The sequence below is a fragment of the Ursus arctos genome, unplaced genomic scaffold, assembly GCF_023065955.2.
Source record: "Ursus arctos isolate Adak ecotype North America unplaced genomic scaffold, UrsArc2.0 scaffold_3, whole genome shotgun sequence".
In the NCBI taxonomy this organism is placed as follows: Eukaryota; Metazoa; Chordata; class Mammalia; order Carnivora; family Ursidae; genus Ursus; species Ursus arctos.
In genome coordinates this window covers 50,758,766-50,773,646 of record NW_026622985.1, presented here as the reverse complement: position 1 = coordinate 50,773,646, position 14,881 = coordinate 50,758,766, and the positions used below count along the sequence as shown (strand labels likewise).

The 14,881-nt window shown below is 47.3% G+C and overlaps 1 protein-coding gene across 11 annotated transcripts in view; it reads left to right on the top strand.

Moving 5' to 3' along the window:
* CDCA7L (cell division cycle associated 7 like) overlaps window positions 1–14,881 on the top strand; it is a 43,584-nt gene that overhangs the window by 19,919 nt on the left and 8,784 nt on the right. For 4 of the 11 annotated variants that reach the window (XM_048212912.2, XM_026507315.4, XM_026507324.4 and 1 more), the window contains exons 2-3: window positions 8,098–8,238; window positions 13,531–13,668. In XM_048212912.2, coding sequence (XP_048068869.1) covers window positions 8,098–8,238; window positions 13,531–13,668 — 279 coding nt within the window. The remainder of the gene's footprint in view (window positions 1–8,097; window positions 8,239–13,530; window positions 13,669–14,881) is intronic. The other 7 variants (XM_048212915.2, XM_048212913.2, XM_026507341.4 and 4 more) reach the window with 3 other exon arrangements.

The window sequence follows — 14,881 nt, the reverse complement described above, 5'->3', positions numbered from 1 at the left end:
TATCCCGCCATTGAGAATATTAGCTGTGGGTCTTTCATTTTGGGCCTTAATGATGTTGAGGTATGTTCCTTCTATCCCTACACTGTGGAGGGTTTTTATAAAGAAAGGATGCTGTACTTTGTCAAATGCTATTTTGGCATCTGTTGAGAGGATCATATGGTTCTTGTGCTTTGTTTTATTTATGTGGTGTCTCACATTGATTCACGGATGTCGAACCACCCTGGCAGCCCAGGAACAAATCCCGCTTGTCTATAGCAGCCATGTTCACAGTAGCCAGAATATATTGAGTCCAGATGTCCATCAACAGATGAATGGATACGGAAGAGGTGGTGTGTGTACACACACACACACACACACACACACACACACACTGGAATATTACTCAACCATCAAAAAGAATGAAATCTTGCCATTTAAATGATGTGGATGGAAGTAGAGGGTATTATTATGCTAATCGCAAAATAAGTCAGGAAAAGACAAATACCATATGATTTCACTCATGTGGAATTTAAGAAACAAAACAGGTGAACATAGGGGAAGGGAAGGAAAAATAAGACAAAAACAGAGGGAGGCAAACCATAAGAGACACTTAATATAGGGAACAAACGGAGGGCTGCTGGAGGGAGGTGGGGGGGAGATGGGGTAACTGGGTGATGGGCATGAAGGAGGGCACTTGATGTGATGAGCACTGGGTGTTATACCTAACTGATGAATCACTAAATTCTACCCCTGAAACTAATAAGACACTGTATGTTAACTAACTTGAATTTAAATAAAAATTTTTTAAAAAGGAAGATTTTCCCTACAGTTTTAAATTGTCTTCTAAAGTTGGTCTTTTATTGCTGAATTTTAAAAAATCATGGTAAGGTATACATACCTTAAAATTGATCCTCTTAAAAATTTTTAAGTAGCATCAGACACATTTAAATTGTTGTCAACCATGAGTTGTTGGGCAGGCAATCATTTCGTAAAACGGAAACTCTGTACCCATGAAACAGCCACTCCCCTCCTCCACCCCTGGCAGCCTCCTTTCTACTTCCTGCTCACGTGAAGTGTCTCACATGAGTGGAATCATAGTCTTTGTCTTTTTGTGCCTGGCGTATTTCCCCTAGCATAACGTCCTCAAGATTCATCCATGTTCTAGCATGTGACGGGATTTCTTTCCTTTTCTCTGAGTTAGTTGGTGATGCTCATCACTGAATCAGATGGTGATGAAATACCCCTAAGTGCACAGGGCTCGGCTTTTGGTGCTGGAGCGGGTAGCATGGTGAGAAAGCAGCCAGAGAGCTGGAGAGTCCGCTGTGAGAGCTAACTGTCCGAGGAGGGTGAGATAAGCACAGGGAGAGCTAGCGTCAAGCAGAAGTCACACCCCAGAGTCAGGAACAGAAGACGGGCCTGACGCTCTGTGCTCCGTGTGAGCGTGCGTTCTGCAGACTAGTGTCTGTCACCAGGGAACTTGCTAAAGATGGGCCATCTCAGGCTCTTCCCCCGACAGCCTGTTTCAGACTAGTTCTTTGTTTATTTTAATTTGTGGAGGTATAATGGACCCGTCACGTTAGTTTCAGGATTTGGTATTTTTAGTTGCCTTCCTAAGGCTGACGAATGCTTCGTCATACGTGTGTACGAGTTTTCATCGTTCTTCCATCGATGCACACCTGGGTCCCCTTTGTGGCTGTTGTCAGTAGTGCGGCAGCAAACAGGGAAGGGCAGTTTTTAAATTAATTAATAGATTGATTTTTCTGCTCCAGTCAGTGAAAGGGAAACTTGATGGAGGGGGCGGGGCCTCGGGGCAAAGGCGGACCCAGTGGAGGGACCTTCTTGGGCACCATCGCTGCCGTGGCGCGCTTGGGGCAGCCGCTGTCCGCGCAGGCGCGCAGGCGTGCAGAACGCTCACGGCCCAGCATCTTGGCGCAGTCGTAGTTCTGGGCCTGCGCGTGGCGTGGCGGGAAGGCTCAGGCACAGCGCCCAGTGCAGGGTGGGCTCCTTCTGGGTATCGTGGTCGGAGAGAGTGCGGGCATTCTCCAGCTGTTCGCCTGCAGAAATCAGACGCTGCTGGTCAGGCGGGATGCCCTCCTTGTCTTGGACTTTGGCTTCGACATTCTCAGTGGTGTCAGTGGGCTCCACCTCGCGGGCTATGGTTGTGCCCGTCGGGGTCTTCACAAGGATCTGCCTCTCTGTCCACAAGGCCGCCACCACCACCGAACCGCTCTGCTGCCTCGTTGTAGAGAAAGAGGGTGGCCGCGCTATTTATTGTGAAGTTCTTTCTACTTCGTTTTCTTAGCACTCCATGTGCGCTACTATTCGTCCCAGACACTAGTAGATAGACCGTTGGTAATATTTGAAATTTCGCTCTAAACGTCTCTTGGTGTTCTACAAAGCACCATGGTTCCGCTGTGCGCCTTCCCTGAACGAGTGTGAGATCCAGCCTGTAGATGTTTGGTTCTCACGTTAGAAGCTGACGTTAGACGACTGGGAGATGTCGCAGCACGGCCGGGATGCCTGGCTTCTCTGGGAGGGTTGAAGGTGGAGCCCACGGGACCCCTGTTCCTGTGTGGCAGTGGCCTACTGGCGCGGAGAGTAGCCGCCCCTTCTGGGCCTGTGTCTTGAGCTCACCAGTGAGCCTCGGCCCGTGGTGTCTTACCCAGAGCGGCCGCCGTACCCTCCTCCTGTTAGCCCCCCGAAACTGTTGAGAGTGCATTCCTTGTTCCCGAGAGGAGCGCTAGGGTCCCGTTGAGGGCCTGTGGGTGATCTGTAGTCCTTTCTGAAGGAGGAGCTGTGAATGGGACTGCTTTGTATGCACATGTTCTAGGTGAAACTCTTTAATTCCTCTTGTATAGGGATGGCATAGACTGCGCCTTTCACACCTCCCCTAGGAACCCCACGACAAGGGCAGATACCTGTCGATACCTTCAGCGTGGATTAGTGATAACCTGCTTTAGGCCGGGCCCCGTGTTAGGTGCCGGGGGCTCCACCCTAGTTCCCGTGTCCTTGTAGCTGACTTGACTCCTAGTCCCCACTTGACTCTTGGTGATAAACTGTTATCCCAACAAGAACAGCACGGACAGATGTAGTGAGTGTATATGAAAGGAATAGAATAAATGTATGGACTTTAAAAAATTATAGTTCATTAAACAGTCTTTTCACTTTCAGAAGGATATTTTCTTGATTTCTTTTTGGTTAGCTAGATTGCAGTTGTCTTAATATGCAAGTTTACTATACATAAATGTACTGGTTGGCAGTTTTTAATATTTTCTTTTCAGTTACTTGCTTTGTTATTATCAGTAGTAGTACTAGTAGTATTTTGTGAGTCTTGTGAGTGGGGTTGCAATCAAACGGAGCATGAGCTTTGGAGAAAAAAGTCTGTCGCACTCCCTGTCTACACACTGCAGCTAGCCAGGGGCTCCCTGGTGACAGGCACAGGGAAATGACCACTCCTTGGGCCTAATGTGCTGTTAAGGTTGCTGAACCGCTCACACATTAGAAGGGCGTCCCCATGAATCTTAGCAGGTGCCTTGCATAGCAATCTTGATTTCTTTGTCAACTCTGTTCAACAGTGTCTTGCACTGAAGACCCTTGAATATCTAACAGAGACTTTTGCTAAATCTTGGAGCTTGTGACTGAAACTCCTCTCTTCACACCTTGTGAGGTTAGGCAGCAAGAAACAGCCCCGTGGCCCCTAGAATGTGTACTGGTTTTTGCTTTTTTCCAAGTGTTCTTTCCTTTTGTTCCTAATTGGTCATTACAGCCCCCTCGTGGGACTTCTGGGACAGACTCTGGAGCAGACGTGACGTCCTAGATGAGCTGGGGGGGGGGGGGGAGACAGGCTTCGCAGCAGCTGTACCCAGGCTGATGCAGTTGTCCCGGAAGCAGGTTCTCCATATTGCCAGCCTCTCTGTTCCTTCCAGGCGCTTCCATGAAATCATGACAGGGCGTACTCCTCCTCCTTTAACCTTCTTAGGTTAAAACAAGCTTCTGGGCCGGCAGAGCTTTCTGATTCACAGAATGGTGCTAAGTCAGAAAGCAGACGATGGAAACCAATCTCTTTCTGCCGCTGCAGGGACCGAACTCGGGGGCTGTTCCGTAATGTTACACACTTACACTCCGATAAGTATTCTCTGTTTCTCTTGTGACGAGTGTTATCTTGGCATGTTGGTTTCATGACAAAACTACTAAAAAGTACCTATGAAAAGATAAGGGGTGCCAAATACTGTTAAATTTACCTCCTTATGAAAAGTTGCATTTTTCTCCCAAGAACTGTTTCAGGCTTCGTTAGGAGCTCCTGGCATAAATGTGGCACGTTTTTTTTTGTTACTGTTCCTGGAACTCTACTTCTGTGTCTGCCCCTTTGTCCCAAGAGGTGATTTCATTAGATGGTGGGAGAGTGTGTGTGTTAATCCCCTGACACCGTTAAACTTGGCATATTCATTCTAGGTTTGTGTTCTCTATAAACCAAATGTTAAATGTCCTTTGATTGAACCATTGACTTTCTAATCGTTTTTTAAACAAGCATTAAAATCATGATAAAAACAAGATTAGAGATTAGTGATTTCTGAAATGAACCTAACTGTAAAACTAATTCAATGCACAGAAAAAAATTCGAAGAATTGAAGTAACTTGAAAGTACAACTCTGTGTGTGTTAGTGCCACATGGTGTGGTCTAGGGAATCCCTAGGGTTCCACAAAGACAGAGTTATTGTTGTCATCATTCTAAATGCCAGTTTCACATAAAAGTGGCTTGTTGCGGTCGAGGCGCCTGGGTGGCTCAGTAGTTCAGTGTCCAGCTCTTCATTTTGGCTCAGGTCATGATCTCAGGGTCGTGAGATTGAGCCTGCTTAAGATTCTCTCTCTCCCTCTACCCCTCCCCTTCCTATCGCTAAAAAAAAAAAAAAAAAAAAAAAAAAAAAGAATGTCTTGTAGCAGTAAAAATTATTATATTAAAATCTCAACCCTTGAGGGCATCTCTTTAATACTCACGTGATGAAATGGGAAGTAGAGATAAAGTACCTTTGCATCCCCAAGAACAGAGATTGTCAGGTTATCTCAGGGCAACGATCTAGGAAATAGTGGGCCTATATCCCAGGGATGGAAAGAACTGCAAAGAAATCTTAAACTTGGTTGTTGTTGATGGTTATTGTTGGTAGTGGTGGTAGTGGTATAAGTTTGAAACTGTTTCGTGTGTATTGTAGATAAAGCAAATGGGTAAGCGTATGAAAAATACTGAGAGTTGGAGCTTTCTTTATGGGGAAAGGGAAATAATGTGGGATTGAGGGAGGTGAGGAAGAATCCTGTCCTTTCGGATTTGAATTCAGGGTGTCACCGTGAATGTGTGATTTAAGACATTTAAAATATGCTGATTACGTCCAAAGAGCTTAGAAGCAATGATACTCAACTAGCAAGGAGGATACCAAGTCCCCACATCGGATTTCTTAGTGCCTGTGCACCTTGGGAAAATGGCTGATCCAAGGTCTGGGGCAGGTGATGAAGTATAAGGCTAGCTTGGTACACTTATGCCGGAAAGCAAAGAGGTGCCCAAAGACCGTTAGAGTTGTGTCAAAAGGACACAGAAACTGACTTGAAGGAGCTCCCAATGGCCAAATTTAGGACAATTTGAGCATCAGAAAGAATGGTGACAGTAATGTATTATAGCACATTGAATTTAAAAAAAAATTCCATGAATCTACATGGGAGTGAGAGAGGCAGAGAGAGGGAGAGATAGCAAGAGAGAGAGAGAGAATATTGTGTTATAGAAGAATGCCAGCTAATATATGAAGAATGAATAGAATTTGAAAATGACCATTTTGCACCCCCTACTGTGCAGTCATTGATTCAGGTAAGAGCTGTCAATGGAGCTGAAACCCCCGAGTGAGTTGTCATCAATCAGGGGGAAGGATAATCACAGAATGTGAAATATCACCCTACTCACTGCTTCCTAGATACAGAGGGGAAAAGGTATTTTTGCTGGGGAGAAATACGGCACACCCTACCTCGTTGGTCAGAGAGCATCACCACTAGAAATCCGAGAGCGCCGACGCGATGTGCAGTACTACCTAGGAAGCAGTCACCGTTTTGAAAGAAAGAAGTAAACTTGAATCTGACTGAGCTTGTAACTTCACTACCAAGTCATAGGAAATCCCTGGGGACATAGGAGTCTTTAAATATCATCTTGCAACTGCAACCTTCCAGACTCTAGCAAACTCCACAAATGACCCAGTTTCTTCAAAAATAAGTTGCCAAAGAAAAAAAAGGACACATGAGAAAAGACTTGAGGGACCTGTTGACCAATGTGTGGACCTTATTCAAATCATGATAGAAATAAACCGTGAGTTAAAAAAAATAGGTTAACAGAACTGTGAACACAGACTGTGTATTTGCTGATGATACAGGGTGAAATGATACTGTATCTTCATTTGCTTCAAGATTTGGAAGGAGGGCAGTTGGGTAGGGATACAGGCGGAGCAAGATTAGCCATGGGCACAGAACTGCTCCAAGATCCATGTGTGTGTTCATTATACCGTCCTACCTACTTAGGATTATGTTTGAAAAATTACACAATTATGTTTTAAAAAACACCAATTAATAGGGGATAATCTGACATATCGTGCCTCTTTATGCATTGCTTTGAGAAGTGCATGTCATCTGTATAGAATTGTTGCCAGAAATATTTCACTTAAATGTATCAGGAACCAGTCAGACAAGCTCAGAATGTATGATGTTTGAGAAGGCTGTCGTCTTGGGCTATGTAAATGATGTCAGTGTTGTGAAAAGCAACAAAAAATAGTGTCATAAATAAAACAAATACAATGCGTGATCTTTGCTTGAATGGATCCCCTTTGTCCCCCAAAGTTATTGAAGACATTTTGGGGACAGTTGCACACATTTAAATATGAACTTGTAGTAAATGATATTATTGAATGAATGTTAATTATTTTAGGTACGGTTGTAGTTTTATGGCTCTATAGGAGAATGTTTTTTGTTCTCAGGAGATGTGTGCGGAAGTATTTTAGGGTGAATTAGTATGATGTCTGCAATTTACTTTAAGTATACACAGGTTGCGGCGCCTGGGTGGCTCAGTCGGTTAAGTGTCTGCCTTCCTTCGGCTCAGGTCATGATCCCAGGGTCCTGGGAAGGAGCCCCACCTGCTCAGCGGGGAGTCTGCTCCTCCCTCTCCTCTTTGCCCCTCCCCGTGTTTGGGTGCACTCACTCACTCTCTCAAATAAATAAAATTAAAAAATATATATATATGCATGGATTAAGTTGGCTCATACTAAATGGCCGTTTCTCTAGGTCAGAATCTGTGACATACTAGCCAGTGCCTATGGTTCCACTTAATGTTTGTTGAAAGAGACAGGAAGCAAACGTGGTGACACACGGGAGCTCCCTGAGAAGAATCTGTAGATATTTGTACCGTTCTGTCATCTTACTTTGGGTTTCAACTTGGGAACAAGTAGGTAGTCAACATATGAAAATGAACTCTGAACAGATACATACTTGTTAGATGAAGTGTGCTGACAACATTCTTGGAATACTTGCCTATAACAGTGTTTGAATTCTCTTGGAACTCTGAAATGACTCGATTGAGAATATAAACAAGGAACAAAAAAGCTACTTATTTCATTGTATGAATTTCCATATCTGAATCCGCAGGTGACAAAGAAGAGAAAAATTAAAGAGCTATAGGTGGAAATGAAAAAAAAAAAGGAGCTTAGTAATACCTTATTTTGACATAGATGACATTTGAAGACAAATCCACTGTAGGAGAAAAATAGATCGTTGGTTTCTCAGAAACCGATGACTATTTTTTGTGAAGAGATCACACATGGCTTCTGTCTAGGTACGGCTCTGACATTGTCTGTAAGATAGGATATATCTCTAGAGTTTGAGAACAGCTTGTCCTTCCACCCCTCCCCCCACCTTCTTTTGTTGCCACGAGGAGTCAGCCGAAGCACATTCTGCTCCGGGGTTACTGGGCTCTTCTGGGCGACCTGGGCAGATCGATAGAGCTAGGAGATGCTAATTCCTCCTGCTCTCTACAAGATTCCCCTAAGTGATGCTAACAGCCCCTGGTTTGATCCTCCTTCTTTTTTGAATCCAAAACAGATCCCTAAAGAAGTAGCTGACATCTTTAATGCCCCCAGTGATGATGAAGAGTTTGTCGGTTTCCAAGATGATGTTCCCATGGAAACCCTGTCATCAGAGGAGAGCTGTGATAGTTTTGACTCATTGGAGTCAGGGAAACAGGTATGGATGCTTCCTTTCATGGAAGGCACGGTCTTCTGGAAGCCTGGGTCTTGGTTCGGGTATTCTTTGACTTGAATTTGGCCTGAGATTGGTGATAGCAGTTAACCTTCAAACATTTTATTTTAAAAGTGTTGTGCCTTCATGTTTCAAGAACCAGTGAGAGTACCTAGATCACTTTTACTGTTTAAGCCCTTTCCGTGTACGATAATTTTTTTTTTTTTTTAAATGGGGCCTCACATGGTCAGATCCATTTTCTTTGCAATGTCGGGGCTGCAGCCTGTGTTGAGGCTGCAGAGTGTCCCTGCTTGGCCGGCCGGGGAGGGCTGGGCCCGCACAGCGCCCGTCCCCACCACAGTGCCGTGCAGGAACGCGTGGTTGCCGTGAGTCAGCCGTGTCTCCGTGCTCCTGGAGCGTGGTTCTCTTGGCACCTCACTCTTGGAATTGCTGGCGAGGGCGTGACTCTTTCTTGGATTCCTTTGATCTCTAGCAAACACAAGTTACATTTCTCTGAGAGTTCGTTTCCTGGAGGTTTCTGTTGTGCCTTAACAGGAGCATGGCCGAAGTCGCTAGCCTTTGGGGGCATTTTCTTCTGCATTCATTGTGGCTCTCAAAATTCTTCATTCTCCCTTGACCACAGCTTCTTTAGAGGCTGTAAATTAAACCCACCTAGCTTCGACTGGGCAGGTGCAGGAGGAGAAGCAATTAATTATATTAGGGAAGTTCCAGCCTCTGTGGGAGCAGGTCTTGCCCGGGTGCGGGGGCCTCCCTGGTCTCTGTGGTCCGCACTTGACGTGCTGTCTCATTTGACCCACCAGCCACCTGCTGCCACTCCCTTTGGTCTCTCCCTTTCTCTCATGTGTTTCATACTTCACGGTCATGTCTTCTGTCTCCCGTCCCCATCCGTGGATTTGCCTCAAGATTTTGTCTTCGGACCTTTTCTCTTAGTGATCTAGGGCCCAGCCTGCTTTCAGCCATTACCTGCAGGTTCTTGATGGCTTAGCTTCTCTCTCAAGCCCCACGTGTACGGCTGACTGCCAGTTGGACCAGTCTTGAACTCACTGTTTCCCTCCCCTTGTTGTCCCTTTGTCTTCCTCATTTTTATCTTGGTCTTTGGTATTTGCGACCCCCTCCTCCTCTCCCATCTCTCCGACTCCCTTGCACGTGTCTGTGACTCTCTGCCATGTTGCTCTCCCCCTCCCCCTTCCCCTCCCTTCTTCAGCTCCCCTGGTCCTCATAGCCCCTTATCTCAGTTACAGAACTGAGCTCTGGTCATGCTCCTTGCCTTATTCAGCAGCCATTTGAGCATGGTCAGCCAGTGAGCGAGAGTGGAGCCTGGGGTCCACCGTGAGGGGCATTTCTGAGCAGAGCAGGATGGGCCTGAAGAGCTGAGCCTGGAGCCCAGCAGTGCAGTGGGAATCACGACACCGAGCAGCTTCCGTATCTTTGCTGTTGTAAATAATACTGCAGTAAACATACAGCTGTATAATTAGCGTTTTGGGTAAATACCCAGTAGTGAAATGACTATTGCACTATTTTTAATTTCCGGAGGACCCTCCGTGCTGTCTTCCACCGTGGCTGCCCCTGTGGATTCCCGCCAGTGTGCATTCCTGCCAGCAGTGCCCGGGGAACCCTTTCTCTCCACATCCTCACCAACGCTTGATTTTAGCCATTCTGACAGGTGTAAGGGGATACCGCAGTGTGGTTTTGATCTGCATTTTCCTGATGATGAGATAAGGGAGCACCCGAAGTGTCGATCAGTAAAAGAAGGGATAAGGAAGATGCTGAGTATACGCACGACGGAATACTGTGCAGCCGTTAAAGGGATGAGGTTTTTCCGCCATTTGCAGCAACGTGGATGGACCTAGAGGGTAGTGTGCTGAGTGAAGTAAGTCAGAGAAAGACAGAGACCATATGATTTCACTCATATGGAATCTAAAAATTAAATAAAAAGCAGAACCGGACCTATAAATACAAAGAACAAGCTGATGGTTGCCAGCGGGGGGGGGGGGGGGGGGGGCGGGTAGGGAGATGGGCAAGATGGGGGAAGGGCGAGGGAGGCGCAGGCTTCCAGTTGCAGGGAACAGGTAGGGCACAGGGAGTATAGTCGATGGTACTGTAACAGAGTCGCGTGGGGACAGATGGTAGCGACCCTCGTGAGCTTAAGGTAAAAGAAGGTGTGAAGAAGGCGAGTCAGTGTATTGTACACGTGAAACTAACACTCCGTGGCCACTAGGCTCAATACAAAAATGTAGAACAGAAAAGCCAGAACAGCTGCTTTTGCTGCTCTGAGCGCGGCTGCTTCTGTGTGGCCGCGCCCAGCCCACCCTTCCTGCTCCCCCTGCCCGGGGTGGGGGGGGTCGCCGGTGTGCCTGAGAGGGCCCGTGGCCATGTGCTTTCCATACAGCTCGCCCTGACGCAGCACCTCCCAGCACAGCATGGGGGTGTTGTCACCCCTGTTTCACAGGGGCGAGACTGAAGCTCGGGGCAGTGAGGTGACTTGTCTAGGCCCCCACATCTGAGAAGCGTCCAGGCTGGGATGCTTGAAATCTGGGAGCGTCCCTTGGCAGCCTCGTCCCTCTCACTGCTCCCTGTGCTGCAGGGACCAGAAGCCGCACGGACACCCTCCTCGTATGCTGGTCTGTGCTGTTCATTCTGCTTTTGTGTCCTCTCCTCATTTTTCTGGAGTCCGCCCCCGTTCAGCTCCAGTTCAAATGCTGCTGCTGCCTGAAATCTTGCTGGATTTTCTTTTTCTTTCTGTGTGCGGTATTGCTCACGTCTCCCTTACAACACGGATCGTCACCTCTGTCCCGCTGCCTACTGGACTGTTCCCTCCGCAGTGGGAGGCCCCTCACACGTGCACGATGCTTTCCAGCTCCGCTGGTTGGACCGCTTACGTGTGTTGTCCCTGTCCTCGTGTTCTGTGCGTTCAGCATCCATTGGTGAAGGAGGCCCCATGGCGTGGAATTGAGGTGGGATGTTGGTCCGACTGGTTCAGCTCACTGTCATTTTCCAGTCGGTTTCGTCATGTCCCATGAGCTTCAAAATAAAAAGTGTAACCACCCTGTCAGCCCCTCTTCTCATCTGGTATTTGCTTACGGTCTTGATCATGGGAGATAGATACAGGGGACCCAGGGCCAGAGCATTCTGCCTGCTACTGACTTTAAAGGGTAACCAGTTCTGGAGAGCAAAGAGCTATGTGAGGGTTGTAGCCAAGACGCAGTGAGACCGTGGAGTGGTTGTTCTGCTTTATACAGACTCACATTAAGAACGTTTTTTTGTTTGTTTTGTTTTGTTTTTTTTAAGTCTGCTCCATGCACAGCAAGGAGCCCAGAGTAGGGCTTGAACTCACGACCCTGAGATTAAGACCTGAGCTGAGATCAAGAGTTGGATGCTTAACTGACCGTGCCACCCAGCCGCCCCCAAAACAGTCTTTGTATCTTGTGGAATGAGGAGAAGAAAAGCAGGGGCCTTGGTGTAGGACTGTGGCTGCGTGTTTTGGTGTTCAATCTGGTCACCAAAGATACTGCTTTCTCCCAGGCCGACTAGTTCCCTGTGAGGCCAGCTCAAAGGGTAAAGCGAGCCAGAGGAGCAGGAGGTGGGAACTGGCTGCTCTAAGACGGGGCTTGTTCTCTCTCGGCCCCAGGCAGGGACCGTGGGTATACGATGAAACGCACACATAGGCCCGCAGTGCCGCCGGGCCGCCTGCAGAGGCCAGCTCAGGGCTCCGTGAGCCAGATGTTTCCTGCTCTTGGAGGTGGCAGGTTTGTCGGGGGCTGCTTCGGCAGCCCGCTGTGCAGCAGTCTTTCTTAAAAATCAGCCCGGGCCTGTTGCTTCTGCAGCCTGACCACACACACTCATGATCCGTGTCAACCAGCCGGGAGAAGCCGCGTGAACTCACGCACAGGATGCAGCAGTGTTGACTTTGTTCTTCCTTAAGCACAATTTGAATTTCACTTTAAAGAAACTTCCCTTTTGTGTTTGTATTTTTTTTTCAAGCAGCTGCACCACAGCTATCAACAAAGGAACAAAGTAATTTAGCTCCAAGCACACTCACTCCAATTACCCGTAATAATTCATAGGAGATATTTAAGCTTAAAAAAATGCTGGATATAGACATTTCTTTCTCTATCCCCCTATAAATTTTCCCACTCATCTATTATATCTATTTTTCTCCAGAGATGATCTGAGCTTGAAGAAGTATATAATTAAAGTCAGGGAGAGGCAGTGGGGGAGATAAAGATTCTCCAGCCGAACGCGGTGTGATGAGGGGTCACTGCTATATCGGGTGCGGGAGGAAGAGACGTCAGAGGCAGCTGGGGACACGCGCCAGCCCTGGTGCCAGCCTGGGGGAGGCAGGTTTGTGGGTCTCCTTTCTGTACTGCGGGTCTGTCTGTTCCCTCCTTTCTTTGAAGAGAGCCATTTCGAGAGTCCGGTTTCTTGCCTTCGATTGGTTCGAAAGACAGAAAATTCATTCCAAAAGGTCTTTCCTTTTTAAGAGTCCTAGCGCGGTTTTCCTTCTGCCAACTTGCACCTGTCGGTGTTGCTGGCCTCGGACCTCCTGCAGGAGAGGCTCTCCTGGGGGCTGGGGGCTTGGCGCTCCCATCCGCGCCTGCCGTGGGTGGTCACGGCGCACAGTGGGCAGGGAGCGGTGTGGAAGGCTCTGGCCCTTTCCTGCGCAGAAACTTGCTGTCTCTGGAAGGCAGGTGGGAGGTGTGCTCACTGACTTAGGGGAGACGGCTTTGGGTGGCTGCCAGGAAGGAAAGCCAGCCCGTGGCAGGGAGCCAGGGTTTCTCCTCCTGGCTCCGTCCCGTGTGCGTTCGGTTCTGTGGGACAGCAGACCTTCCTGATGGCCAGCCCTGGCAGGAGCTGAAGGCCGTCAGCACTCAGCAGTCACAGGAGAAGCCGGCTGAGCCTGTGGCCGTGCTGACTTTTCGAAATGGTATAGTTGTTTGATGGTTTCAAATTGTTCAATTGTTCTCCTTCCGTAGTCTATAGAAAAATGTGTGTCTCTGTGTGTGTTTGGTTATTGTGGTAAAATATACATAACATAAAGTTGACCATTTCACCATTTTTCAAATGTAGGCGAGTGCCCCGTTTCTTGCCAGCAAGACGCTAAGTGGCATTAAGGACACACACGGGGTTGTGCAGCTGTCCCCGTTATCCAGAATGTTTTCATCACCTCGAACAGATACTCGCCATTAAACAACTTTTCACTGTCCCCTAGCGTGCCCCCCCCCGCACTGCTCACCTCTGTTCTTCTTTCTTTATGACATTTGTGTGTTTTTAATTTAGCAGGATGTCTGTTTCCATTCCAAATACTTCACGGAAGAGCTAAGAAGAATTTTTATAGAGGACACTGACTCAGAGACCGAAGAATTTGAAGGATTTACACAGAATGACCTGAATGGAAATAGTAGCCCAGAAGTCATGGTAATAATTATCAACACGGGCGGGTGGGGTTGTCATATTTTCAGTCCTGTTTCTGAACTGTATTTTTTGTAAGAAGTCACTTCACAAATGAATGACTTTTTCTTACGTGTTTATCTTCTTAAGCCAGTTAACAAGATATAGACTTGCTATTTTAAGGCTAATCCCTGGCCCATCAGTCCATTATTCTCTTATAGAAAATCCAGTTGTCTTTCCCTGGTACCTTAGGGGGTTGGGGGGGGTGTCCCAGGTGTCCCTTATTGTTCTTCTGCAAGAATTTATTTCAGACTTTCTGGAATATCTTTTATCTGGAAAGAGGACGGTCTGTCTAGGAATAGCAAGTTCCTTAAAGTGATTTCTTGTTGTGTGTAAAATCATGTTCTTAAGTTTGGAGTTCATTTGGCCAAAATTTAGCTGCGGTACAAACTTGAGAGTTTTCCCTGTGTATTCCCGATTTGGATGCCGAAATGCTCTTTCGGTGATAAAGGTGACCTGGACTTGTCTGACTCCGGAGGGAAATCTGCTCTCAGCACTCGGCCTTCAGGAGACTCGATGATTTCTTCCTTCACTCCCTGGGTTGAGGCCAGTGTGCTGCCAATTAGTATTTGAATCTCAGGGTACCTTTAAAGAACAGCCTTTGGGTTTTTTCCAGGCATAAAAGTGTTTTCTGCTAACTGAGAAATAGCAGACATTTATCCCCCCAAATCAGTCCAGCGCTTCCCTTCTTTGCTATCGAGATAAAGGATAGAGGTTAAACCTCTTCACATTCAGAAGCTCCTGAGAACCCACCGCTGGCATGGAACTTGGGGAGAAATTTCAATAAGCTGTAACTAGCGGGCTTGCTTTGTTCCTCACCTTTTCCTGGGGGATCTTAAGGCCTGAAAGCCCTAATAGTAGGCTGCCTTGTCCGATGTGGATCCCCCCGCCCTCCCCCTTGCAGAGAGGAGCAGCCCAGAGCCTCTGCCAGCCCCCGGTCCCCAGCCCTCCTTTGGCTTCCTTTACAGAAGCTGCTTGTCAGGCACTTGGTGTCTTCTGGCCAGCAAGCCACTGAAATCCTTCCAAACCCTAATGGGTATCATCTACTCTTAGTGCCTGAGCTATCTTCTGATTTTTAGCTAAGTGATGTCAGGTTATTCAGAGAATCTGTGTTTCTAGCACTGGGAAGACGACGCCAACAGTTTTTTGTTTGTTGTTGTTTTGTTTTCCTGTCCGTGGT